At 37.9% G+C, this 27,534-nt stretch overlaps 1 protein-coding gene and 1 long non-coding RNA gene across 4 annotated transcripts in view; one reads left to right on the forward strand and one right to left on the reverse strand.

Moving 5' to 3' along the window:
• The window catches only part of LOC139980545 (adhesion G protein-coupled receptor L3-like), a 34,786-nt gene extending 15,386 nt beyond the window's left edge, over positions 1-19,400 (forward strand). Inside the window, exons 2-19 of one of the 3 annotated variants that reach the window (XM_071992266.1) lie at positions 1,533-1,646; positions 7,092-7,157; positions 7,488-7,553; positions 7,863-7,928; positions 8,455-8,520; positions 8,652-8,717; positions 9,441-9,506; positions 9,638-9,703; positions 10,456-10,584; positions 11,124-11,239; positions 12,338-12,484; positions 13,203-13,548; positions 14,104-14,333; positions 14,845-15,009; positions 15,204-15,319; positions 15,791-16,053; positions 16,619-16,679; positions 18,098-19,400. In XM_071992266.1, coding sequence (XP_071848367.1) covers positions 1,533-1,646; positions 7,092-7,157; positions 7,488-7,553; positions 7,863-7,928; positions 8,455-8,520; positions 8,652-8,717; positions 9,441-9,506; positions 9,638-9,703; positions 10,456-10,584; positions 11,124-11,239; positions 12,338-12,484; positions 13,203-13,548; positions 14,104-14,333; positions 14,845-15,009; positions 15,204-15,319; positions 15,791-16,053; positions 16,619-16,679; positions 18,098-18,521 — 2,573 coding nt within the window. In that variant the 3' untranslated portion in view covers positions 18,522-19,400. The remainder of the gene's footprint in view (positions 1-1,532; positions 1,647-7,091; positions 7,158-7,487; positions 7,554-7,862; positions 7,929-8,454; positions 8,521-8,651; positions 8,718-9,440; positions 9,507-9,637; positions 9,704-10,455; positions 10,585-11,123; positions 11,240-12,337; positions 12,485-13,202; positions 13,549-14,103; positions 14,334-14,844; positions 15,010-15,203; positions 15,320-15,790; positions 16,054-16,618; positions 16,680-18,097) is intronic. The other 2 variants (XM_071992268.1, XM_071992269.1) reach the window with 2 other exon arrangements.
• A 2,099-nt stretch (positions 19,401-21,499) lies between these two features.
• Positions 21,500-26,064, reverse strand: LOC139980547 (uncharacterized). The gene is made up of 3 exons (XR_011797586.1): positions 25,696-26,064; positions 24,036-24,250; positions 21,500-22,114 (listed from the first exon to the last, which is right to left on the reverse strand). It is a non-coding gene; the product is annotated as an uncharacterized lncRNA (long non-coding RNA).
• Positions 26,065-27,534: the final 1,470 nt, after the last annotated feature.

The following is a 27,534-nucleotide window of genomic DNA, read 5'->3' on the forward strand; positions in this document are numbered from 1 at the left end:
TGTTACTTGATAAAGATTTTAACGCATGCCGAATAAGCCGGAACTGACAATTTGCACTCCTACATTTTTGTGTGTCACTGAATATAATAACGTAAGCGGAAACGCGATCCTGTTTCAGCTTGTTTACATATAATATTGTGATCTTTGTAAAGAGGGCAATTATATGTAGGTGAAACAAGCTCTCGGTACCGCTTAAGTTTGAATAACCATAAAATATCAATTAAGTCGTACTGATATTGCAGGATTCATCGTTCCTATCGTTTCAATCATCATAGACATTCTCTCAAAATCTTAAAAAATGAATTTTAATTGCCTTTAACTTCAAATCTGTAACTGAAAAAAACGGAAAGAAATCGATTGCATATTATAATCCGCTTCGTGTATGGTCATGGTTTATTTGGTATTAATTCCATCAATGCTGCATGCCCACAATTATCCTGCGTCATACTTTCATTGTGTTACATTGTATTTTCCATTCCATTGTCAAAGTATTGCTGACAGTCCCATGTATTTTCTAAAACAGCGCTCCTTTTGTGTCAATTATGAGTCATATCTTACTTCTCTGCTTTTGTCTAATAATATTTTCTCTTGGAGTACACGTGGATTTTCTTTAATATATATGTATACTCCCCGACAAAACCCGTCAATGACGGTGTACCGCAGGGTTCCGTGTAAGGTCCAATTTCGTTCACGTTATATAAATCTCCATTTGCTGCTCTTATCAAACTCTATAACCTACAATACCATTTCTACGTAGACGATACACAATTATACATTTCGCTTAAGCCTGATGTCATTTATGGCAAGTCACGGAATATTAAAAATCAAGAATCAAGAAACACCGCCCCGTACGTACCGGTCCTCCCACAGCTTGTTCATTGCTTCAAGTTACCTCGCGCTTTGATTATGGAAACTCCCTTCTCTAAAGATGCTCTTCTTCTCTCCTTCGCAAGCTTCAGCTTGGTCAAATGTCTGCTCTACGGCTCATCAATGGATCAAGACGACATAGTCACATCACACCCATTGTCAAAGAACTTTATTGGCTGCTCATCAAAAACGCATCGTATTCAAATAATAATTACATATCGATCTCTTCATTGTACAGCATTGACTGACCTCAGTAATCTCATTTCCAGATATACTCCTTCACGCAACTTGCGTTCCGGCGATTCATATCAACTGCGCCAACCGATGACAAGATCCTGTTACGGCGATAATTCCTTCTCTTCACCAAAACAGTCCCCATCAATTGACTCTTCTAAAACACAACTTATATATACCTTTGCAATTTTCATGTCAACAATTAATTTTTGTGTGTTGCATATCTGTATGTACTTCTTTCATTCTTTTTCTTCTTTGGTTTGTAAAACGCCTAGATCAGATTTGTTCTGTATCAGTCGCTATATAAATTAAGTCGTTATTATGACTATTAATTATATACATATAGGCAACATATATATGCAATAATCTGTTAATGGATAATCCTTTAGAGCCTCACCGAAATATCGCTCATTCTTTTTTGTTCACGCCAGGTATATGCCCGACTGACCAATTTTCATGTACCACTTTAGACCAATATGTACCTATCAACTGGCGGTGTGACGGAATTAATGACTGCAGAGATGGCTCAGACGAGATGGATTGCGGTAAGATTGTTTTGCATATTTTTGTATCTAATTTTAAAATATTTCTATATAAACACACACACACACAGATTGCATGATCCTGATTCGCGTTGGTGTGTGTCGGATTTCTTCAATATGTTCCATTCAATAGTGTAGTCTCTCCCCTTGCTTTTCAGTGCCCAGATATGCTTGGATAGTTCTGTCTCCTTTTCATATTTTTTGTTGCGAAACGACTTCGTGTGGTTGCGGTACCTAGATTTGAAGTCACCCCCGGTGAGCCCAACGTATGATCGCGAGTCAGAACCGGAAGTGACGGTAGCTTCGTACACAATTGAGTCGGCTAAGCACTCTCCACGCAAGGGGCAGGCTCCTTTATCTCTACAGTTGCAGGTTTTTGTGGCGTTTGTTGTTGTGTTGTTTTGCCGCATAATTCTGGCGTTGTGGGACTTGATGATGGAATCCATGTTTTTCATGCAACTGTAGCTCACTTTCATGGTGTTTCTATTGAAGATCTTCCTCAGCTTGCACCCACGTGGAAAGTGCCTATCTATGAGCTTGAGGAACTGTGACCCCACGTTGGTTTCCACGTTCCTACTGAATGGTGGGTTGAACCACGTGGTTTTCCTCTGGCGGTTCTTTCTTTTTTTCTTGAGTGTTGTTGGTGCGCCCCCGTCGTCGTATGTGATGGTACGTTCGTATCCGCTTTTCTTTAGCGCTGCGTTGTAAGGCGGTGCTGCCATGCTGAATACTCTCTCATTCGACGAGAGTTCCCTGATCCTCTTTTCAATGTAGGAATGTGTTTGGTGATGGTGGGTGGGTGGTTAGATTTGACATGTATGTAAAGCGGTTCATCGTTGGGCTTCCTGTATGGTTTGTGGGTTCCAGATTCTAGGTCCATGGTTGTGTCAAGGAAGTTAGTCGACTTTAGGTTCGTCTGGGCCGTGATGTTGAGACCATGTGCCTGGAAAATCTTGACTAGCTCTTTGCTGGTGCGGTCTGCCTGTCTGCCGGAGTAATCTCGCATGACGGCAAGGCCGTCATCTCTGTAGAGACCGACGCTGGCCACCTCTAACTTCGCTTCTAGTTGGTGTAGTATGTGGAGGCCTACCAACTCACATATTTCTACGCCGTCGTAAGCCCCCATCGTTACGTCAAATTCCTTTGTGGTGTCTCTCTTCACCCAGGGTTTGCCATCATGGTCGTACAGTACTGATCTTCTCGCATGGATTATCGTTTCGTGGTCAATTTTGCGGATGGGGCTGTACTTCTTGGCCCAGGCTAGAGATTTGTTGAGGAGATCTTCAGTGATTGAGGGGTAGAAGTCCACTATGTCGAAAACAAGGAATGATAACCTGTTCTTTTGTGGGAGCTCTGTGAACCATTTGAGGACAGATGAGGTGTTTCTCCATTGGTTCAATTCTGTTTTACGTCGGATGTCGGTATTAACCCTGTCGAGGATTTTCTTGCTTGCTCACCCTATTTCGGCTTTCGTGGGGTTGATGAGTCTACATTTTACACTATTCGGAAAGTTCTCTTTGTGGTCCTTGACAGTGACAAAGGCGGGGCGTACGGCTGTGTTGGGTATTCTGTCGCTAATGTGCAGTTTCTCTGAGATGTTTGCGCATTCCTTCTCAATGTCTTCGACTGTTTTGCTGTCCGTGGTCTTGTATTTTTGGGTTATATTCTCCGAGAGTAACTTCTCATATTTCGGTTTGTCCATCTCGTAGAAGTTTCTGGTTTTGTCTGCTGGGGCAAAGATTCTTTTGGAGGAGTTGATTTTCTTCACGTCTTCCGTGAGCGTTGTTTGGAAGTCGTCGTTTACTTTTCGAAACTTGATGTTTTCCACTATGTCCAGCATGTCTCGTTCGAATCCTATCACTTCTTCAATTTGTGGGGGCGCTCGCCTGGACTTGAATCCATAAAAATCGTCACTGTTGGGTTCGTCTCCACTGCTAGTGTTATCTGTGTCTGTGTCTGAGTTCAGGAAGAAGAAAGCTTTCCATCGCATTCGTTTTATCACACTTTCAACTTTCTCCAAGAGTCGTTTCGTATATTCCCTACACGATGGCAACGGTATGTTCTTACTCGAGTAGTCCATGTTGAACGAGTCCATGATGATATACGGTTAGTATTCTGCGTAAATATTGTTCAAGAGTGCTCGACCTGGAATCAGGGAGCCAATAATATCACATAGAATGGTGGTCAATATTCACAAAGAGTGCTCTATGCCAAGGCAGAGCTAGAATATCACATAATATACTTAACTAAACTATCACCATACTGCTACTCGGAGTTTCACGGGTACGTCTCGCGCACCGATCATCAGGCAACTGAACAACATAGGAAACAAACTTAACAAGATAGGATACACTTTAAAACACGCTGGTCTCTTCCAACGGCGATATCCCTCAGCGGCCACGACCTCGATGACGACGATTCTCGGTCCGTTGTACCGCGAAATTCACTGGTCCTCGACGAAGTTTCTCGCGATCCCAGAAACAGCAGTCACCTTCTTTCCGGCGATGCTCCAAAATAGAAGACGGACTTCCAGCCACAATCGAGTGAAGCACAAGTCGAACTTCGCGCCGACCAAATATTACCAGAGTCAGTCCAAAATCAGCTTTATAGCCACCAACTCCTGGCGTAACGAACTTCCTCAACGGAGACAGAAATTCTTCACCTTCTCCGAAATAAAGACTGGAAAACTGTACTTTCACAGCAAAGTCCTCTTCAAACTTCTGAATGGAAGTGTAGAATCAATCTTGTTATCGATATCTCAATCCCTCAGAAACTACTGGCAGTTGAGCACTGACGATATATAGTAGAATGGTATAATCTGTGTCGTCGCTTGTATTCGTTCAGAAACTGAGAAACTCTCCGGCGGGTTTTTATACGATTCGCCATGTCAAGAATCATCTAGATCTTTCTCGATACACTTGACCCAGTTTCTCTATTCTTGGAAGTCCTTTGCATATCTCGCGTACGTTCCAGAGAATCCACGAAAATGTGTGCACAGCGCAACGGGACTTCACGTAAACCGACGTTAACCCGAGACCAGCGCGTCATCATAAGGAATATACCAGAACAATCGTGTATTATAACATTGTGACACGGTAACTGATTTATCACGTAGGCAATTTCAATTACTCTCCACATTATAACATTAGGTTTCTCACTAGCAGTGACTAGCGTTAGGCTACAATGGGCCCTCGTAACAATTCTATGTGATATATATATATATATATATATATATATATATATGTATGTATGTATGTGTGTGTGTATATATATATGTATACTGATAGAATTGAATGACCTTGAAGTATAATACAAAGGCTCAAACGCATGTGAAATAGCTATAGGCAAAATGTGTTTGTTTGTAAAAATCCCATACTTTGAGGATTTTTCATTTCAAAATAAGGCAAAATTCCATCCTGATATTTTTGTACAAGCAGGGTGGTACTATATTTCTTCTAGAAAAAATAATAAAAACATTTCAACATGACGCGTTTTGAGATATTGGCTGTCAAAGGCGACCTCTTTTGCACATCGGAGCAATTTTATAACCTCATAAATTAATATTAAGAAAAGCTAGAACCCTGAAATTTGGTATGGTATAAAAAATTTATACTTATAACTAATGTAAAACCCTCACAGCTCTAACATGGTTACGCTGGTCAAAATTTGACATAAAAACCCTTCCTCATGCTAAATAGCAGCATGAATAGGCAACTTTAAAGCTGCAAAACTAAAATAATAAAGTACAGGAAAGCATTGATATCATTATTTTGCATTGTTCAGACTCGACATTAAAACCTCTGAAAGAATCAAGTATCCTGAAGAAATAGTTTAGAGCAATGTATCACTAAAAATGGCACATTTTGTAGCAACAAATACCAACATTGATTATTTTGGCACTTTTATGTTGGCCTAACTCCATAAGTCAATACTTTTATAGCCTTAATTGTTTATTTCCAATTGTATGGGATATAATCTATAAACTTATGAAATAGGATGGTAGTAGGATGTTTAACTGCTGAGAAATCATACCTCAAAAAGAAATTGCCAAAATACCACGGTGACGACAATTGCGAAATTTCAATGCGTGATAATTCGACCAAGTTTTAAGCAACGAAACTCAAATTTTCAGAATATGCTTATTTTATGATGGTCCAAGCACATAATAAATATGGTAATTTTTAGAAGAGGTCCAGCTACAACATTTTCCAAATCTGATGATTTGATATGGAATGACCCATATATATTAATATATATGCACAGTTGAAATTGTAGTGAGTTGGAAAAACAAAAACAGTGAAAACACTTCCAGACTCCACCGGGATTCGCACCCGGGCCTCCAGCTTTATATAACGAGTAGGCTATGGACGCTGATTGTAGGTCTACAGGTTTGAACCCGGTGATGAAGGTCGAAATTACACTGTAGGCTTTTGCCACCTGTAACGAACAATGCTTGTTCTGTTTAGGTGACATATTTTACCGTACTCTAGAGATCAAACATCATGCTTAACTCTCGGTACACTGGACCCGCTCACTCGTGAACTCTCGGTACACTGGACCCGCTCACTCATGAACTCTCGGTACACTGGACCCGCTCACGCGTGTCCTCTCTCGGTACACTGGACCTACTCACTCGTGAACTCTTGGTACACAACTGGACCTACTCACTCGTGAACTCTTGTTACACAGCTGGACCCACTCACTCGTGAACTCTCGGTACACTGGACCCACTCACTCGTGAAACTTGTTCTTGGATGAAAATATACCTACTCATCATTTCTGTTTATCACGCAACCATGCTACCCTAATAATAACAGATTTGTTGAGATCAGTGTAATCCATTGCAAGTGTAAGGATGGATTTCCTGTATATATTTTGGTTTGTCAAGTAAATTCACAGTAATCTTGACTGCATAAATGCTTTCGATGTAAAAATCACGAAAAAATAGCTTCAACATATACTACAGATGGTTTCATTCGTGTTATGTTTTGTTTTACGTCCCAACAAATTTACTCCACTGCGTTGTTTAAAGATTCTTCTTATCCAAATAAGCAGTTAAATAAAAAATTGTAGCCTCGACAACGCAATAAACTATACCAAATAGACTTGAAAACGCAAAATACTATACCAAAGAGCCACGAAAACGCAAAACAATATACCAAATAGCCTTTAGGTTTCTTTCATAGAAATTTATTATGGTTTCTTTGCATCTTGTTTGATGTGCATCCTCTTGCCGATTTAAATACAAACAGCAAAGTGTATCGGCACATGTGTTTATTATATTTCCAGCTACTTTAACATGGCCAACATTAAAAACTACGACAAATTTGCCACGTATCGGGACCACAAGAAGTTATTCCTTTTTTTGGTGTACAGAAAAATGGTTTGAAATGACTCTTAATATATTTTATCTTTTACATATTTCAAACTGTTTGTTATATCTTCCAGGATCATCTACTTTAACAAGTTCTCAGAACCCTACGACAATTTTGCCACGTATCGAGACCACAAGAAGTAAGTCATTGTTTGGTCAAGCTTTCTGTTTAAGCCTGAGAAATAGTTACTTGGTGGAAACCCAAGTGGTTTGAAATGACTCTTAATTTATTTTATCTTCACATATTTCAAACTGTTTGTTATATTTTCCAGGATCAACTAATTTAACAAGTTCTCAGAACCCGACGCCAACATTGCCACGTATCAAGACCACAAGAAGAAAGTGATTGTTTGGTCAAGATTTCTGTTTAAGCAGGAGAAATAGTTACTTAGTGGAAACCAAAGTGGTTTGAAATGACTCTTAATTTATTTTATCTTCACATATTTCAAACTGTTTGTTATATTTTCCAGGATCAACTACTTTAACAAGTTCTCAGAACCCGACGCCAACATTGCCACGTATCGAAACCACAAGAAGTAAGTGATTGTTTGGTCAAGCTTTCAATTTAAGCATGAGAAATAGTTACTTGGTGTAAAGGAAAGTGGTTTGAAATGACTCTTAATATATTTTATCTTCACATATTTCAAACTATTTGTTACATTTTCCAGGATCAAATAATTTAACAAGATCTCAGAACCCGACGACAATTTTGCCACGTATCGAGACCACAAGAAGAAAGTGATTGTTTGAGAGAAATAGTTACTTGGTGTACAGGAAAGTGGTTTGAAATGACTCTTAATTTATTTTATCTTCACATATTTCAAACTGTTTTTTATATTTTCCAGGATCAACTAATTTAACAAGTTCTCAGAACCCGACGTCAATTTTGCCACGAATCGAGACCACAAGAAGTAAGTGATTTTTTGGTCAAGCTTGCTGTTTAACCGGGAAAAATAGTTACTTGGTGTAAAGGAAAGTGGTTTGAAATTACTCTTAAGACATTTTAGCTTCACATATATCAAACTGTTTGTTATGTCTTTCAGGATCAACTACTTTAACAAGTTCTCAGAACCCGACGACTATTTTGCCACGTATTGAGACCACAAGAAGTAAGTGATTGTTTGGTCAAGCTTTCTGTTTAAGCAGGAGAAATGGTACTTGGTGTACAGGAAAGTGGTTTGAAATGACTCTTAATTTATTTTATCTTCACATATTTCAAACTGTTTGTTATATTTTCCAGGATCAACTAATTTTACATGTTCTCAGAACCCGACGCCAACATTGCCACGTATCGAGACCACAAGAAGAAAGTGATTGTTTGGTCAAGATTTCTGTTTTACCGGGAGAAATAGTTACTTAGTGGAAACCAAAGTGGTTTGAAATGACTCTTAATATATTTTATCTCACATATTTCAAACTGTTTGTTATATTTTCCAGGATCAACTACTTTCACAAGTTCTCAGAACCCGACGACAACATTGCCACGTATCGAAACCACAAGAAGTAAGTGATTGTTTGGTCAAGCTTTCTGTTTAAGCAGGAGAAATGGTACTTGGTGTACAGGAAAGTGGTTTGAAATGACTCTTAATTTATTTTATCTTCACATATTTCAAACTGTTTTTTATATTTTCCAGGATCAACTAATTTAACAAGTTCTCAGAACCCGACGTCAATTTTGCCACGAATCGAGACCACAAGAAGTAAGTGATTTTTTGGTCAAGCTTGCTGTTTAACCGGGAGAAATAGTTACTTGGTGTAAAGGAAAGTGGTTTGAAATTACTCTTAAGACATTTTAGCTTCACATATATCAAACTGTTTGTTATGTCTTTCAGGATCAACTACTTTAACAAGTTCTCAGAACCCGACGACTATTTTGCCACGTATTGAGACCACAAGAAGTAAGTGATTGTTTGGTCAAGCTTTCTGTTTAAGCAGGAGAAATGGTACTTGGTGTACAGGAAAGTGGTTTGAAATGACTCTTAATTTATTTTATCTTCACATATTTCAAACTGTTTGTTATATTTTCCAGGATCAACTAATTTTACATGTTCTCAGAACCCGACGCCAACATTGCCACGTATCGAGACCACAAGAAGAAAGTGATTGTTTGGTCAAGATTTCTGTTTTACCGGGAGAAATAGTTACTTAGTGGAAACCAAAGTGGTTTGAAATGACTCTTAATATATTTTATCTCACATATTTCAAACTGTTTGTTATATTTTCCAGGATCAACTACTTTCACAAGTTCTCAGAACCCGACGCCATCATTGCCACGTATCGAAACCACAAGAAGTAAGTGATTGTTTGGTCAAGCTTTCTGTTTATGCAGGAGAAATGGTACTTGGTGTACAGGAAAGTGGTTTGAAATTACTCTTAATACATATTAGCTACACATATTTCAAACTGTTTGTTATGTCTTTCAGGATCAACTACTTTAACAAGGACTCAGAACCCGACGACTATTTTGCCACGTATTGAGACCACAAGAAGTAAGTGATTTATGGGTCAAGATTTCTGTTTAACAGGTAGAAATAGTTACATTGTGTACAGGAAAGCGGTTTAAATGACTCTTAATATATTTTATCTTCACATATTTTAAACTGTTTGTTATATTTTCCAGGATCAACTACTTCAACAAGTTCTCAGAACCCGACGTCAATTTTGCCACGTATCGAGACCACAACAAGTAATTGATTTTTGTATGTATGTATGTATATATATATATATATATATATATATATATATATATATATATATATATATATATTGATAGATAGACGCCACCAACCAACTATATATATATATATATATATATATATATATATATATAGAGAGAGAGAGAGAGAGAGAGAGAGGTGGAGAGAGAGAGAGGTGGAGAGAGAGGTGGAGAGAGAGGTGGAGAGAGAGTTGGTTGGTTGGCGTCTATCTTGGCGCAGAGTGCTCTATGTCCAGTGGACAGAGCGGAATATGTGTTGAGACTAGTGGAACACTAGTAGTTGTAACTCTGAGTTTCACGCGTCTTAGCGATCGTCAGACAACTCCCGTATCAACACACACAGAGTTGTCTGACGATCGCTAAAACGCGTGAAGCTCAGAGTTACAACTACTAGTGTTCCACTAGTCTCAACTAGTTAATTTACCATGTATACCAAGTGGAACCAGCAAATTGCATATAGTAGCTGTACATTGTATTTGTAAGATTGTAATATTGGCGTCGGTGTTTTCGGCTACTTCAACAATGTGCGGTCGAATGTGCGGATGCGAGAGTTATATCGAACTTTATTACTTTCGATATCGAAAGTTGGTATGGTAAGATAGACACTTTGTAAACCATTGCTTTATTCGGCCCTGACAGTGGTGCATGTATTACGAACGTAACTGAATTACAATACCCTGTTTTAATGATATGCATTTACAAGTTTGGTTTCCTTATTTTAGCGATTACTCAAAATGGTCGGTGTCTAAATGAAACGCTCTCTTTCCGTGGACTTCAGTTGACTTTCCCTGAAGGTATTATAGGAAACAATTATGTTTCCATGGAGATGTGTGGGAATGTTTCTACGAACGGTTAGTACAATATTTCATTAACTTCTCATCATTTCTCCACGTCTTCTTTCTTCATAGTTTGTTAATTGTTTCTTCATAGTCGATTCATCTGATCCAGTTCTGTTGAAAACCATTCCAGTAAAAATGAAGAAACATTCAAATATTATGGTTTTTGTTTAGGTTCTTGCTGACTAAGTTTTTACTTCTCTTCATTCTTCTTCTCCACAGGGGCAAAGAGCTGGGTGGGAGGAGTGTGCAATCTGCCCTTTCTCATTTCTCACAAGGGGTGCACTGCATAGATCATTCAGTTGGATTCTTTGAAGTAGCAACAAAAAAAAACCTCTTAGTTTCACATACTGTAGCCCAAATCCCTGAAGTAACTTGGAGGACATTACACAAAGTATATATATATATATTTTTATAAATAATGCACATAGTAGCCTTATCAAGAACGTTACATAACTGCTGAAATTTCATGCCGAAAACTCCTGTAGGTTTCTTTGCTTCCGTATGTGTTTGTATTTTTTATCTTGTCTTAACGTCTTTAACTTTTTTATTAGCTGGCTTACCATTAGCACACCGAGATTGCGGCCAAGGTTCGTCGTGGATGGAACCTCAATTGAACACGTGTTTTTCTCCCGAGGACGCACTCACGGAAATACAGAGGATAGCAGGTGTATGTACAAACCATTCATTATTAAAGCTAATATTATAAACAAAAGCTAGTGACCAAAAATGAATAAATATTTCATGAATAAACCTAAGCCAAGCCTGGACGCCCTTACCGTGGTATTCCTTTATAATGTCGATTATTAAGCAACTAAAGTCAAACATTAAATTTCTACTGAGCCACACAGTACCACTGTGACAAGTAGTACTCTGAAGTATAAATTTATTGGATTGTGTGTTACCAGGAAGCAATATATAATAGACGATAACTGATCGTATATTGATAACCAGAAATGAAAAATCAAAAGTGGAATAGTTTTAGCTCATCAAAAGGACATTTTGACAAAAAGGAAAAGAATAAGAAATGTACATAGAGAACGAAAACAAAAGAAACAGTTAAGTAACTTCATTGTTCGGATAATAAATGTGGACAACAATGTTAATGGAAATTGGGAATCAGATTGGGAGTCCTGTCTTGAGTATTCCAACACATAAATCCTTATTAGCCACATATCAAAAAAAAATATAGCATTGCCATGGCTATAGATGTTACAAGAAATAATAATATAATTAAGTGTTCTGTCTGTGTGGGCGCAACCACTATTTGTGTAGCCAAGGGTAGCGGTTAAAATATGATGTAGCATAGACGATATGAGAGGAGGGTTGGCCCCTCCCCTTTTGGGAATAGTTTGGTAAAATGAAGGGTCCTCTAATGTAACATGGTGGAACTCTTTGGGTAGTACGGCACATATTTATGTACTGTTCACTGCATGTGGTTGCTGTACTGTACTGTTCGGTCTGACAGTGAAGCAGGAGGACGGCTGGCTGAACCATCTGACGTAATTCTGGCAGGGTTAACACCCCTTCCAGAAGTATACCGATGTGGTTGGGCCCCTGTCAGTTTATCCCCTTCCCTAGACAGTGTATGATCTAAGTTAAACAGTGAGTTAACCAAAGTGGTTGTTTTATCTAGTGTTAGGGTTCACGCTCACGTTTGAAGGACATTTCCTTTTCCAATGCATAGCTTTATCACTTTATATTATCTCCTTCTATCGTGATTGGCATGTATCAAGAAGTAAGGTTATATGATAATATTTTACTACAGACGACTGTTACAGAAGAAAACGTCGAGCAGGTAGCTAAGGATTTAGTGGTGGTCACATTTCAAATTGAAAATTCGGATGAAACAGTTGTCGGCAAGGTAGCAGAATCTTTAGAATCAATTGTGGACACAAATACTTCCTCACCCGAGGTGAGTACTTCTAAACTACATGTTATGTATAAAGTTTCATCTCAAGTGGGCTATGGATGACGCCAGTAGGTTTACGCCAGCCGATGGCTGGATCCTACCTATTGAACTGTTTGAGATATACCATTTTTCGTTACAACTTGCTGCTATGACAGTTCAATTATTTATAAAATTTGATATTGATAAATTCAATAATTATCTGTTGCCGTCTGTAACATCATCATTGTCAACTGATACATTAGGTTTTAGTAAAGTGAATTAAGGATGATTAATATATATATATATATATATATATATATATATATATATATATATATATATATATATATATATATATATATTTATATATGAATAAAGGATGATTAGTATGTATATATATATATATATATATATATATATATATATATATATATATGACTATTGTGTCACATTCGGCTCTTTGTTTGCATGCTACGTTTCGTAACATAGTGCACCTTTCAATGTCCTTTTGTTAACAAGCCAAGAGTTTGAAAGTTTGATATGCGTTTGTATTTTACGTTTCGTATCATGAAACACCTTTCCTTATTAATGTGCACATTATCACTTCAATGATCGACGAGGCTGTTGAATACCAATATAGCTTTAAAAAAAACTAAAAATTGAGTTTTATCAATCAATCAATCCATAACATTAGATGCTGCTAAATGCACGACTGATATTCTTTTAAACTTTAACTGCATAGGTCACGAATGCCTTCATAGGAACTGTTAACAACCTTATGAACTTTGAAGCAGAAAGCCTCCAGACAACATCATCGAACAAGATCATATCATTGCTGGAACAGCAGATATCTCTCGTTCAACAAAACCAAAACAACTTCACAGAAGTGCAAGATAAGCTTGCTGTTGTAGCAGTAAAACTGGATCCACAGCTAGCAGACTTCATAACATTCTTTCACGAGCCCGATGAGGACGGAGGAAGTGTAACCGATGGTGAACTACATTTGATGAACGCAATTAATACATCACCCAGGGCAAACAGAACGTCCATCTTTATTCACCGAGATGTTTTACAAACAGCCATGGAAGGTGGATATCATATTCTATATAATGTTAATAATGGCGTTCATAAACGGTCTACGGTGCGTTTATCGCAGGATTATGCACGCACGGGCGCATATACCTCTGTGGGTCAATTACCCTGCGATAAACGCCCGGTAAACACCGTTTGTTAACCCTGTTCATTCCTACAAAACACTACATAAACATCGTCTTAGAATGTTATAATTGTTACAATTGTTCTTAACCTCATCATCTGATAAACGCACGATGGACATTTGATGAACCCTAACTAACGCATAAACATTATATTAAGATATTTACGTTGATGGAATTTGAAGCATGGATACCAACAATTGTTTATGAGATAAAGATTTATTTACCAAAGTGGTCAAAATTTCTTGATTAAATTATAAAGTTCCAAGTTTATTTAATCAATTTTATTTATTTGCATGTTCTTCTTAAATGTTACGTTTTTCAAATGAAATATTGTTAATATAGTCCTACAAGCATGTCTAGATAATGCGCACGTAATAAAAAAAATACATAAAAACTAGTGGATTTCAACAACATTTCTCTCGACAGAAAAATCAAATTCTACTGACTCAACTGTTCCTGTCAGCTTCTTCTTGTACAGTGATTCCAGTCTTTTCTTCCAAACGGTAAATCAAAGTATGGATGGAGCAGCACATAACAGCAGATTGCGAAGCTCTGTCGCCAGTCAAGTCATCGGTGCAAACATTGAGGGTTCTGTTGTCAAGAATCTTCCAACAGAATATGCTGTTGTTGCATCGTTTCCGAACACTACATCCGAAGTAGGTTCAAATCATTCAACAACAACAAATGAAGTCATCCTAACGATCATTCATAGTAGAGTTAAACACATTTAATTAATTCTAAAATATATTTTGAATATTGAATATGTAGGTTTCCTCGAGTGTAAAAACACCCTATGTATGATGCCGGTACTATCGTGTATGCTAGGCTACTTACTTCACTACCCACGACATATAAGAATTACAGAAATACACACACACAAGAATAACATTTCATCTGAAACAAAGCATTCGTATTCCCCTTTCTGCCGTTTACTTAGTCAATGAAAAAATTTAACCTTTGGGAAGTTGCTGTTTGTATAGGTTTGTATTGACGTTAAAAAGTCCTTGCTTGGTGGTTGCTGATATCTTATGTTACTTCCTCTGAACATGTACTTACTTAACTTAGGCCCATGCACATGCCCCACAAGGTGGTACCTTAGAATATGAATAAGGATAACCGTCATATACTTTGATTACATCTTTGGCCTTTCTCTATTCTACATTTCAGCTGCTTAACGATACGGAGTTTGTATTTCATAAGATGTGTGTGTTCTGGTTTGTGCCCGAGGGAACTGATGACGGGTATTGGTCTGAAGAAGGCTGTAATCTAACTGAGAAAATGAACTACACGATATGTACATGCAATCATCTTACGAGCTTTGCTGTGCTAGTCGTAAGACATCATGTTTACTGATCAAATGTTCTCTTACATTTCTTTATCATACTTATAACACTACAGTGGATAAAACCTTCAATCGTAAAAAAAAAATCCTTCGCAATTACACGAGTGATAAATACAGATGACATTTTACTATAATTTTAATGAGATCAGGACAATAGTTTATATTTCTCGGTTTTCCATAACAGGGCATTGGCAATATTCCACCCATTGCCGATGTTTTCTTGACCGTGGTAACCTGGGTAGGCTCACTTCTCTCAGTGATAGGTCTTCTTGCTTGTACTCTTCTGCTGCTTGGTGTCAAGTAGGTTGTTTTCTTTCATTTTCTTTCATTAAGTAACAAAATAACTCGTGAAACAGTTAGTGGTGATAACTACCAACATTTCACACGAGATTCGTTATTCCTTCCGTTATTCGTTATTTATTCTTAGTATGGGGTGTTACGTAACCTAAACTGCCATTGTAATGGGAAATGGCATGAAGGCTTCAGGACCATATCTAAACATATTAATGAAGGATATTGCTGCATTGATGAGGCCTTAACTTCCAGTTCTTTGCGGGGGGGGGGGGGGCGACCTCTAAGAAAGAGAAAAGTTCAAATATGAAGAAATATATGTTACTTCAAATAATATAAAGAATATGATGTGATTGATATTTTTGATACATCAAATTTCGGAGTAAAATTAAACAAAGAATATTCTGAACTATATTAAGCTTTTAAGAAAAATATATATTTATATATTTTTTTCACTTTTTCACTTTGTCTCGTCGACAGGTCGCTTCGAGCAAAAGAAGCGAGTAAGATCCACATTAATCTATTCCTGTCCTTGATCGCGTTCTACATTACATTCCTGGCTGGGGATCTGTTCTTCCATAATCCCCTTATCTGTAGGAACCTTGCATCAACTGTACATTACTTTGGCCTGACGACAGTTTGCTGGATGTCCGTCGAGGCAGTAAACATGTACTTTCTATTCGTGAAATATGAAAGGTCGACTATTCGCCACTTTGTACCAATCGCTTGTGTCTTAGCATACGGTAAGGGAATTATGATTGTTTCTTTTGGAAGTATTTCTCCTGGGTGATATTCAACATTATTCTGTTTTAGTCGCACACAAATGCACATTAGTTAAAGAAGCATGCTTGCTTGTGTCATAGTATATGGTAAAGTGTGATGTGACGTCATAAGTCTAATTGTCATATAACCAATCACACTGTTATATTATAGGCCAATCAGATAAGATGCTGGTTAGCCAATTACATCCCATGTTATCTCATTAAGTTTGTATGTATAAATACTCATGCACGCTACTGTATTATCACTCTCCATGCTTGCTGCTACTCTTTACGGATATACGTACCTATACGTCATTGTTTATGGTTATTTACATTACGTGAAATATATGTTCAAGAATCAAGAATGACTTTTCCTTCATTATATTGACGTCTTCCGGAACATATAATATGACATAAGGTCATCTCGGTTCGTAGCAAGATGATTGGGTTGGTGCGGAAGAAGACCGATATGTCAACGTGTAATAAAGTCTATTCAGTTTCGTCTTCCATTGTTTGACAAACTCTTTGTATGCTGGTTTATCAACAGGGCTCCCGCTCATTCCCGTGTTGACTGTATATTTCCTACCAAGGCCTGACAAATATGCACAGTAAGATACCTCCAAACAGCCAGTTGGGACAAGTCCCCAGTGCTATAAATACCACTTTATACTGTCCTCTAATGTGATACTTCAAAGCACCCGTACTGATAGTACGAACAGTTCCTAACCTATTTTCTGATAGAGACAGTGTAGTGATACTGATATGCTGCCAGTAAATGTACACCTTTGAAGAAGGACATGAAAGAAAAGTCTATAAAAGTACATTGGTCCGACTGGGTGCTTCAATTTTCAATTCGATAAGAATTATAAGTATAGGCCTGGTTCAGTTGTAGATATTTATTCCAACCAGTATACAATCTCGGTTACATTCTTGGATATGGCTTTATTCTTGAAGGCACACAAGTTAACTTAAATCTGTGGGGGTGGGGAGTACCCCACATCTCCTACAAGGGTGTCGACTTCAACGCCCTTAAAAACACCCAACCTCCTTTTATACTGCCCCTCTATACTATAAACCAGATTAAGAAAAAAAAAAGATATATGAAGAAATATCCGGCCTATCAGATTCTCACCAGGGACAATGGAAAGAAGGTCACAGGTCACTCAAAAAGCTACAAGTTGAAAATAATGAAGAAAGTTAATAAAGTTAACGTAGAATGTGCGGGTACTGTCATTTCTGCATCGTATCATAAACCTCCATAAATAGATATTAACTTGATGCGATCTGAAAGAGATCTGGTGCTGATATCCGACAGGGTGCGGATACTTACAAATCTTGGCCCAAGTGACGCAAAGTTACAGACCCAAAGGGGAAAAAAGGAGCATTTTTTGTTAGTCCGTGAATTATAGCAAAGCTATGAAGTTTTGTACGCAATACCTGGTTGCCATTGAAAACAGTATAGCTTTTTCTCCCTCCTTGTGAACGTTACTTATAGACAGTATGAGAAGAATTTGAGCTGATTCTGTTGTGTTGCCCAGATACTTTTCCATAATAAATATTAATCACAAATGCAAATCGGAAATTTGCCACTTTTGCGAGTTTTGTCTTTACAAATGTTTGAAAAGAAAATGAAGCGAAAGACATGGGGAATTAAGTACTGTAAGTTGTTTCTATAGTAGTTTAGTATCGAATAGTGTTACTAACAGAATAGTGTTCTAAAACCAATCGAAACGCTACTTAAACTAAACACTAGTTAAGCAATGCTAATCTAAATGAATCTCCATACTGCTTCAATGATTGCATGAACCATCGAATAAGAAAATCGTCCCACTCCCCCTCCACCCCACCCCCCCCCCGCTCGCTTTCTCTCTCTCTCTCTTTCTGTACTATCGATTATTTTGAAGATAGTAAGTGTTACGTAAAATAGCAAACACGATTAATTTCGTCTGCTATATAAGTTATTTCAGTTAATATCAGTTCATCACGAAAACCAAAGTAAATGATGATAACGGCTTCTTTTCTTCAGTTGCTTCCTACCACTGGGCAAACCACTCTACTTTGGATTTCTCCTGGAGGTATTTCTGTTGGTCATCTTCAACACAACACTGTTTATCGCAGTCGTACGTACAGTTGTTTTTCGGCAGTTTCTGTCGACCAACGCTCAGAGGAATAAGAAGGCAGAGGTGATTTCGAGGATACAACAATTTGTTTTGTTCTGGATTCTCCTCGGCCTTTCCTGGATCTTTGGGTTTCTCTCGATATTGCCAAAGAGGAAGATAAATGCCTTTGTAGCATTATTCTGCATTTTCACGTCCCTCCAAGGTGTTGTTTTCTTCATCTTCTTCTGTGCCAAAAATCCAGAGGTGAGAGAAGGAATAAGAAAAGCCAAGAGTCAGTTAACGTCACAGAATGAAACTAACATGGAAACGTTACAGACTGAAACTTTGTAGTTATGTAAGAAAGAAAACATTATTGAGTCTTTTTAAAAAAAAAAAAATGTTACTTGCCTCAGGCAAGGAAGAGTAACCTACGTAGTCAAGTTGGCTAGTAGTGTGCGCGCGGGCGCGTATGTGTATGTGCATGGTAACCGGGCTGCTAACACACAAAACAAGCATACATTACTTGAATGTCATATTTATTACGTGAACAACCCATCCATGCTAAATAGAAGAAACCTGTTTCTTTTTTAGTAAAAGGTGAAATGTCATTTGAGGTCAAACCGTCCAAATTTGACAACCTAGTTAATACGATAACTCAAAGTTTAAGCTTAGCTGAAGATCGTGCTTAGTACGTAGGTTCACATAGTGAGCACATATTCCCGATGATGTTTGTGGAGGGTATAGGTCATGCGAGATCAATAGAGGCAATGTCTGACGAATTAGTGTAATTAAAAGTTTAGATATAGTACAGAACGACTGTTGTACTCTTTTGGTGTGGGAGTTTATTTGAATTCAAAAGAGGTCACAGTCTGAACAGTGCAAACATTGTAACTCTAGATGTTCAGACTGGATGAAATTTATACGTCGTATGTGAGTGTAGTGTTTTTTTTTGTAGAGGTCAAATGTCGTTTGAGGTCAATAAAGATGAAGTCTGCAAACTTTATAAACATAGTAACACTTAATGGTTTCTTCTTTTTGTGTGTGTGTGGAAGATTGGTTTACTGCTCAGTTAACGTACTATATGCAGGCTTATGCTTAGGGATTTATCATTTATTATAGAAAAACTCAGTCGAAAATGTCAAAATCTTGACTGGGATGGCGTAGCAGTATATGGTATTAACTTTACTACCATTCTACGAGAATTTTGGATATGAATAAATTGATCTCATTTTGACGAAATTTGATCAAGCGGTCGTTGAAATGAGACTAAACCATAACGGAAAGTCAGCGAGTTCGTCAATCGTGTCTTCTTTAAAGGTGCATTATTGCCCCATACCATCATGACGTTACTGTAAATATTACACTTTCCGCAGGGTATTCACTATAAGGTTCGACGACTTGTCGGCAGTTTTGCCTGACAATACATCTCTATTTGTCCCAACAAAACGTCTCGAAGGTTTCATAACTCGTATACCCCTGACTCAAACGTTTTTATTTTTATGTTTGCAACGCACTATGATGAACAAAGTGGAGAATCCAGAATATTAAAAATTGGGGTGTAAAAATGGGGGTGTAGTCATGAGGTCGTTAAAGCTGATTCCATTTTGGAGGTGTCTGGCGGTCTTCCCCGAGTAAAAAAAGTGGAAGGCATGAAATGGTGCATCTAAGGCATATTATGATTTAAAATGGTTTCCAACAGTAGATATGCCGCAATGTTTTGCTAACGTTTTTCAAACTATTATGTCACATAAGAGTAAACCAGTTCGAAACGACAAGCCGAAACTTTGAGTTTAAACGACGAAATTTCGAAATGAAACGTCAATATTTTCAAGTTGAAAAAGTCGAATTTCGACAAAAATTAAGTTCTTTTCTGTCAGTGGAACGGCTTTCAGCACCTCGCGTTTTATATACTTTTGAAATGATGCATCGTGCATCATCATGCATCATTCATCATGCATCATTTACTCGTACAGTATACCAATTCCTTACAGACAAACCGGGCGACCATCATTCTACTCTACAGCTTAAGTGGATCATGTTCCCGACAAATGCTTTCCCAAAAAACGTCATAAGTTTCTAGACAAACCGCACCAGCTTCCCGATGACAGTCGTTTTGCCTAACGTTAAATAATTTATTTTGGAGTGCTACACCCCCCCCAACACACACCAGAAAGTGACACCCCTGGTGGCCCCTTACGTGAATTCAGTAGTTCTCGGCCGATAATCATTGTAGGCTATACCAGACAGCCTGGATGGATCATCTCCCTGATCAGATGTTTGGAAGTTTCCGACTATGTTTTCTCAAACAGAATGTCATGATTTTACCGCAACATTGTCCTCAAAGCCGTCGCTTTGATCTGACGAGAAGTATAATACAATGGCGAGTGCCACCCTCCTCATACCCCTCAGTACTGACCCACTCCCTGAGTATCAGCCACAGGGTACATCTGAAAACCATCAGACAAATAAATCACAACACAAACAAAAAACAATGAAATATGATTAAATGTTACCGTTGCATATATATCTAGACTCATTTAATTTCCAACTTTCCCTGTTAACCATTTATTATTATTTTCAATTAATTATTATCTTCAACAATTTTCAAATTCGTCGTTCACTGTTAAGTCTTCCCTAAGAAGTAAACGTTAATCTCCTTTCCTATCTATCTAATTGCAATAGTTTTAATGTTCCCGATAGACCCACCGAGAGCCAGGACGTACCCCGAGGATAATAACGTCACTCCCCCCCCCTTCTTGCACTCGTTTATATATCCCAGATATTCCAGGCCACTTTTTCCGGGCAGCCTAAGTGTCCCCAAACCTCAAAGTCTTCCGATCTCCCTCTCGCCAGGCCTGCGTTCCAATATGGGAACCGTTTGGACATAACTTGTGATTTTTTATTTTATTATTACTGATATTATACTGCCATCAAGTTCCCGTACTCATTGAGAAAGCTTCAAAGTAAGTATCTGAAGTACAGATATGTATAACTGTCACGTGCTACTCACATATTACAATACTTGAAATCTTACAACATATAAAATATCAATTTGGTATTAATAACCAGCTGATTTCGTCCCTATTGTAAAACCTGTTAAATAAATCAATTAAGAATACAAGAAAAATTGAATATAAAATGGTCAAATGTTTTCAAGAAAGAAAATAGGCAAATAAAATGCACTGAAAACTTAAATTGGTTCACCGACTAACATAACGTTAGTCCATCTGGTGCCTCTCCCGATTAACATAGCCTTAGTCAGTTGCTATACCGACTAATTTATTCCTTAGTCAGTTGGATTCCTTGGTCGGTCATCTTAGTCCGTCAACTTAGTCGATCAACAATTTCTTAGTCGGTAAATGTATATTAGTCAGTTACATTAGTTGGTGAGATTAGTCGGTCTTTACCGACTAATTTATATGAGCCACCGACTAGTTTATAGCAGGTTTTACATTAGTCAGGATGGTGCCTCTCCCGACTAACCTTTCTTAGTCGGTATCGACTGACTAGTTGCACTGACTAGAATCACTGAAAGAATTAAACCCGACTAGTTTCACTGACTAGCATCACTGAAAGAAAAGAGAGCAGAAGAAACACAAATAATGTGTACGTTGGCAGTATTTATTTCTGATAAAACTTCTGATGTCTACAAAAGGCTGACTTTCGACAGATAGAGAAGAAATCACTGTAAATAAAATCTGAAAATCTGATTTTTTTTCCCAACAAAGTTAAGACAAGTTAATGGATCAAACATGAATCGCAAAAGTATAGCACTGCACAATAATGCAAAGTTGAATCTTGGGCAAGGGTTCCTCATGACTTTCGTTTTAAAGTGGTACCCCAAATCGACACCAGTTAAGTCTTCACGAACAAAGAGTGTTTCTCTTAACTACAAATGGCCTCCCACTTGTTTTCAGGAAGCCAAAATCTGCACCATTATTGACCTGTGAACAGAAAATATGATATACGTGTAAGCACAGATACAGATATAGCACATGATAACTCACATTATCATAAACATACATTTACATTAAAATTTTATAACATATTGGGAGGTATACATTTAAATCTAGGTCCCTCAAATTATAAGCCAAAAATAGAAGCTTTACCAAATAATTATTAGCTTTGCACAGCATAACACCAAGTTATTTTTCAAAGCTTAATAATTATGTTAATCATGTTAATAATGATCCCAATAGACCGGGAGCCCAGAGGGTTTGGTTAGCTGGGAAGGTAACCAATTGCCTTGTACATCACAATGTTCACAGTGCATTCCTGTATATGAAACCAGACGACTGGCAAACCGACTGTGGTGGGTGTGGCTGGGAGAGCAATTTTAAAGTCACCTGATAGCTAACCTAGATCAGTTTTCCTGGTAACACATCAAAGTAAGTACAATATGTCAGGTATGGCCCCAAGAGCAACAAATGGCCATTGTCAGTAATTATTGGTGGTGGGGTACCCCTGCCAGTGATCTATAATTGACCCCTCACGGCTGACCTAGGTCAGCTCATGAGGTAACCACTTGAAACCTACTGGAAAATGTTGGTTAGGGCTTCAGATACAACTGATGGGCATTGCCAGTAATTTTTATTGGTGGGGTACCCCTGCCAGTAGACCCCCAAAATGCCCATCCCCCATTGACCTACATGAGCTCATGATGTAACCAGTTGAAAACTACTGGAAAATGGTATCACTTCATATGTAAGGGATGGGAATTTCCAGTAATTTATATTGGGGGGGGGGGTACCCCTGCCAGTAGACCCCCAAAATGCCCATTCCCTCATTGACCTAGGTCAGCTCATGAGATAACCAGTTGAAAAATTACTGGAAAATGATAGGTATCACTTCATATGTAAGGGATGGGCATTTCCAGTCATTTACATTGGTGGGGTAACCCTGCCAGTAGACCCCCAAAATGCCCATCCCCCATTGACCTAGATTAGCTCATGAGGTAACCAGTTGAAAACTACTGTAAAATGATTGGCAGGACTCTATATATATGTAAGGGATGGGCATTTCCAGTAATTTATATTAGTGGCGTACCCCTGCCAGTAGACCCCCCAAAAGCCCCCCCCCCTCATTGATCTAGGTCAGCTCATGATTTAACCAGTTGAAAACTACTGGAAAATTATTGACAGGATTCTATATGTAAGGGATGGGCGGACTCTGGCAGTGGTGGCCCACCAATATAAATTACTGGAAATGCCCATCCTTACATATGAAGTGATACCTATCATTTTCCTGTAGGTTTCAACTGGTCAAATCATGAGCTCACCTAGGTCAATGAGGGGATGGGCATATTGGGGGTCTACTGGCAGGGGTACCCCACCAATAAAAATTACTGGCAATGCCCATCCCTTGTATCTGAAGTCCTAACCAACATTTTCCAGTAGGTTTCAAGTGGTTACCTCATGAGCTGACCTAGGTCAGCCGTGAGGGGTCAATTATAGATCACTGGCAGGGGTACCCCACCACCAATAATTACTGGCGATGGCCATTTGTTGCTCTTGGGGCCATACCTGACACATTGTTCTTACTTTGATGTGGTTACCATGAAAGCTGCTCTAGGTTAGCTATTAGGTGACTTTAAAATTGCTCTCCCAGCCACATCCACCACAGTCGGTTTGCCAGTCGTCAGGTTTCATATACAGGAATGCATTATGAACATTGTGATGTACCAGGCAATTGGTTACCTTCCCAGCTAACCAAACCCTCTGGACTCCCGCTCTACAGATCAGTGAAAATTTGACCAAACTTATGAAGCTTGCACGTAAATGATAAACTAGACTGTTTTTTTTTAAAACAGGTTATGAAAAGTATCTTAAATATCATTAAACAGTTGGGTACAATAGTTAAACTCACTCTTCCATCTTTTTTCTCTATGGTACTTGTTCCTTTGCTTTTTGGACTCTTGGATAAACTCTTTTGTTCTGCGAAGGGTACCAATATATCATCTTAAAACATGTCTTTAAGCTATATATAACACAATTCTCCTCTTCTGTTGTTGCCTCCACACTGGTGTCGTACATCACAGGAAAGCTCACCCTTGACTTAGAAATTTGGCTTTTCAATTCCTGCTGGAAAAAAGAAACAGCAAAGTATTCATCATTTGAAAAAAAAAAAATAAAGTTGTCACCACAAAGTTATGTGAGATTTGCTTCCACTATAGTCTCAAAAAACAATCCCAAAGTTTGAAGCAGACTGTACATAGCTGAAAATTTGAACGAGAGTGTCATCACCATTGCAACCAGAATCAAATGCCCAGAATACAGAGATAATAAAACATGGGCTAAATCTTTGTTTGTTTTTATGATCTTTAAAAATATAAAATTTTAGAAACAGAAATGCACTGAGCCAACTTATTTATAGGCCTAATCGTTTTTAGTTGTTATTTTGCTTGCTCACATAACAAGCCTGTTTAGACCTAGGCTAGAGGAGAATCAGTACTTTGTTACACTAAGTTTGTCTTCGGTCGTTTTGATTTAGTCTTACTAGTAGTACTAAAGTATATAATGGACCGGCGAAGACTAGAGAATACCCAGAGTTTTAGCAACTGCGTTAAACTGTATCATCTGATCTATTATTTACGCCAATGAGTTTCATTCAATCTAGGATCAAAAAGAGAAAACTAATTAATCTTAACCTTTAAAATTTGCTACTAAACAGATTTGAATTACAAATAAATGTCAAAAAAACATCATAATCTAAGAATCGATGCATATACATATACATAAACAGAATAATTTGAATTGGCGCAAGTGAACCCTGCACTACATTGGACAGAAAAAAAAACGTGCAATTAGACCAAACTAAACATAGTATATTTTCCGTTACTTCGACATAAAATATCTATACAAATATACAACAACTTACTCTTTTGGCAGTATACTAAAAGCACATGTTATAATAACTTCAAGACTATCAAGCTTTCCTGAGAAAAAACGGTTCATACTTCTTACAGTAAGCAAGTCGACCGTGAAGGAATGTCGCAATTGTTTCCTGGGCGTGACCGGAAATTAAATACTAAAAATGATAAATGAAAAGGTTAAATAGAACTGAAGCGTGCATCCTGACTGCTCGCAACATGTAATACTGTTGACTAGCCAACATAATTTGCTCAGCCTACTGTGACTGTACGTTTGAAGGTCTAGCCTTGCTTATTCAATATCACAAAGCCTACCCATTTAGATTCACATGGGAAATTACAGGAAATCTTTACCAAATGAGTGTAGACTTCAAATAAATTATTGAGCCTTATAGTTCCAGCATTTGTTTGGGAATAAATTAGAAGATTATGTGCCACTGTTCAATCTAGCCCAATACACACATAACACATTGTTAATTGGTGTTTAGAATGCACACTTTAGTGTTGAGAATGCACTGCAGTACCCAGTAGAAGGCTATAGGCTACTCACTGCCATTGCACTTGTGTATTGCGAAACGCCAACGTGACAACGGTAGCGTTACACTAACCATAATACAGTACTAGTGCCAGTGGCCTAACAATTAACTTTAATTTTACCTTCAAGTTAAAGGAATAACAGGTAGGCCGATGATGCAGTTAATACCTCCATTCTTCTAAAGACCTTCTTGGGTGATTTACGGTTGAAAGTTGCTTAGAGTGATCGTATGAAACTATGCCAAGCCCAGCAAGGTGCCGTTGCCTCTAGGTTTCCAAATTGAAGTGAATCGAATTGGGTTAAAATACATTAGTCCGTCGACACCGACTAAGCTACAATTATGGCGTAAACCGGGTGTCCGTATCGTTCTTAGTCCATGGGTTAAAATACCTTAGTCCGTCGCCACCGACTAAGCTGCGATTATATTTTCCTTAGTCAGTGTAAACTAACTAAGAAGCAGCGATGAAACGAAGATTTTTGCTAGTCCGTGTGCTTTGACTAACGTTACAGACTAATCTAACGTTAGTCCGTGGCAATATTGACTAGCTTATTTTTTCAGTGTGGATTTAATGTATATAGTTTGTAACGTAACACTGAGGGAACTTCATCTGTCAAAAAAAATAAAATAACAATTCCAACTATTTAGTTGCCTGATATCAGTTAATGATTTTTCCTTGAAATATATGTTGTTGTGTAACTCCCATTTGTTCGTTTAGTCCGTTATATGCACCAAGGTCTCATAATGCTTCAAATCCATTATTCTAAAAAAAAACATATGGGAACCAATGAAAACTACGACTCTCTTACAACTGGGCATAACAGAAAAGGTGTCGAAAGAAAACTGCTAAAATGTCACAAAAAATTGTAAGATGTGAATATTACTATTGCTTTGTAAGTGGTAGGCCTACAAAATGGTTCCCCAGCAAACATAGAATGTTGGAACAAAATAAGTTACACAGCTTCTGAAAGGGGAACGTAGTAAAAAAAAATGACGTCCCTGTTTCTTTACCGTCTCTGTACTGAGGACTCTGGCCCGACGATCCGTACGTTAATGCTACGTACATTGAGTGCATAGTGTGTGCGAACACTCCTCGAAGGAACAGACTGGTAATTAAGCATAGCCTAAGTTACTGACTAGGCCTAGGTTAGGCACAGTAGGCAGAAGGCAAGGAAAAATATAAAGTTCGCCAATAGAAGGCCGGACCTCAATGCAATGGTAATTTGTGAAGGATCCCGGGCCCATATCGTAAATACAGAGTTAAAAACGCGCCCGAAACTACATGTTTGTCATTCTGGTCAAGTATAAAGTACTCACTGTGACGTCACGACATGAAGGCAGAATAGCTATATATAAATATATATATGATATATGATATATAAATATTAAAATATATATATATATATATACATATGTATTTATATATACATATATATATATATATATATATATATATAAATACATATGTATTTATATATATTTCTAAATATACAATTACGACGGAATCGGATTAAAATAATCCGTCGCGGATTAAAACAATCCGAATTTCTAAAACTTCTGCTCAATTCAGCAGAAATCAGTAAGTCGTTTTGCCTTTACAACCATACCGACATCTTCTCTATAAAATATTTTCAATTCCTGCTACTCCTTGTCACTTTCGGTGTTCATGCACTGAAGAAGAGCTGGTTTTGCTCGAAAGCTCTGCAAACATTGGCTGTTTAGAGATCGTCAGACAACTCAAGAAACGCGTGAAACTCCGAGTTACAACTACTAGTGTTCCACTAGTCTCAACTAGTATCTACACATATTCCGCTCTGTCCACTGGACATAGAGCACTCTGCGCCAAGATAGACGCCAACCAACCAATATATATATATATATATATATATATATATATATATATATGTGTGTGTGTGTGTGTGTGTGGGTGTGTGCGTGTGTGTGTATATGTATACTTATAGAA

Source organism: Apostichopus japonicus, chromosome 15 (genome assembly GCF_037975245.1).
Source record: "Apostichopus japonicus isolate 1M-3 chromosome 15, ASM3797524v1, whole genome shotgun sequence".
Classification (NCBI taxonomy): domain Eukaryota; kingdom Metazoa; phylum Echinodermata; class Holothuroidea; order Aspidochirotida; family Stichopodidae; genus Apostichopus; species Apostichopus japonicus.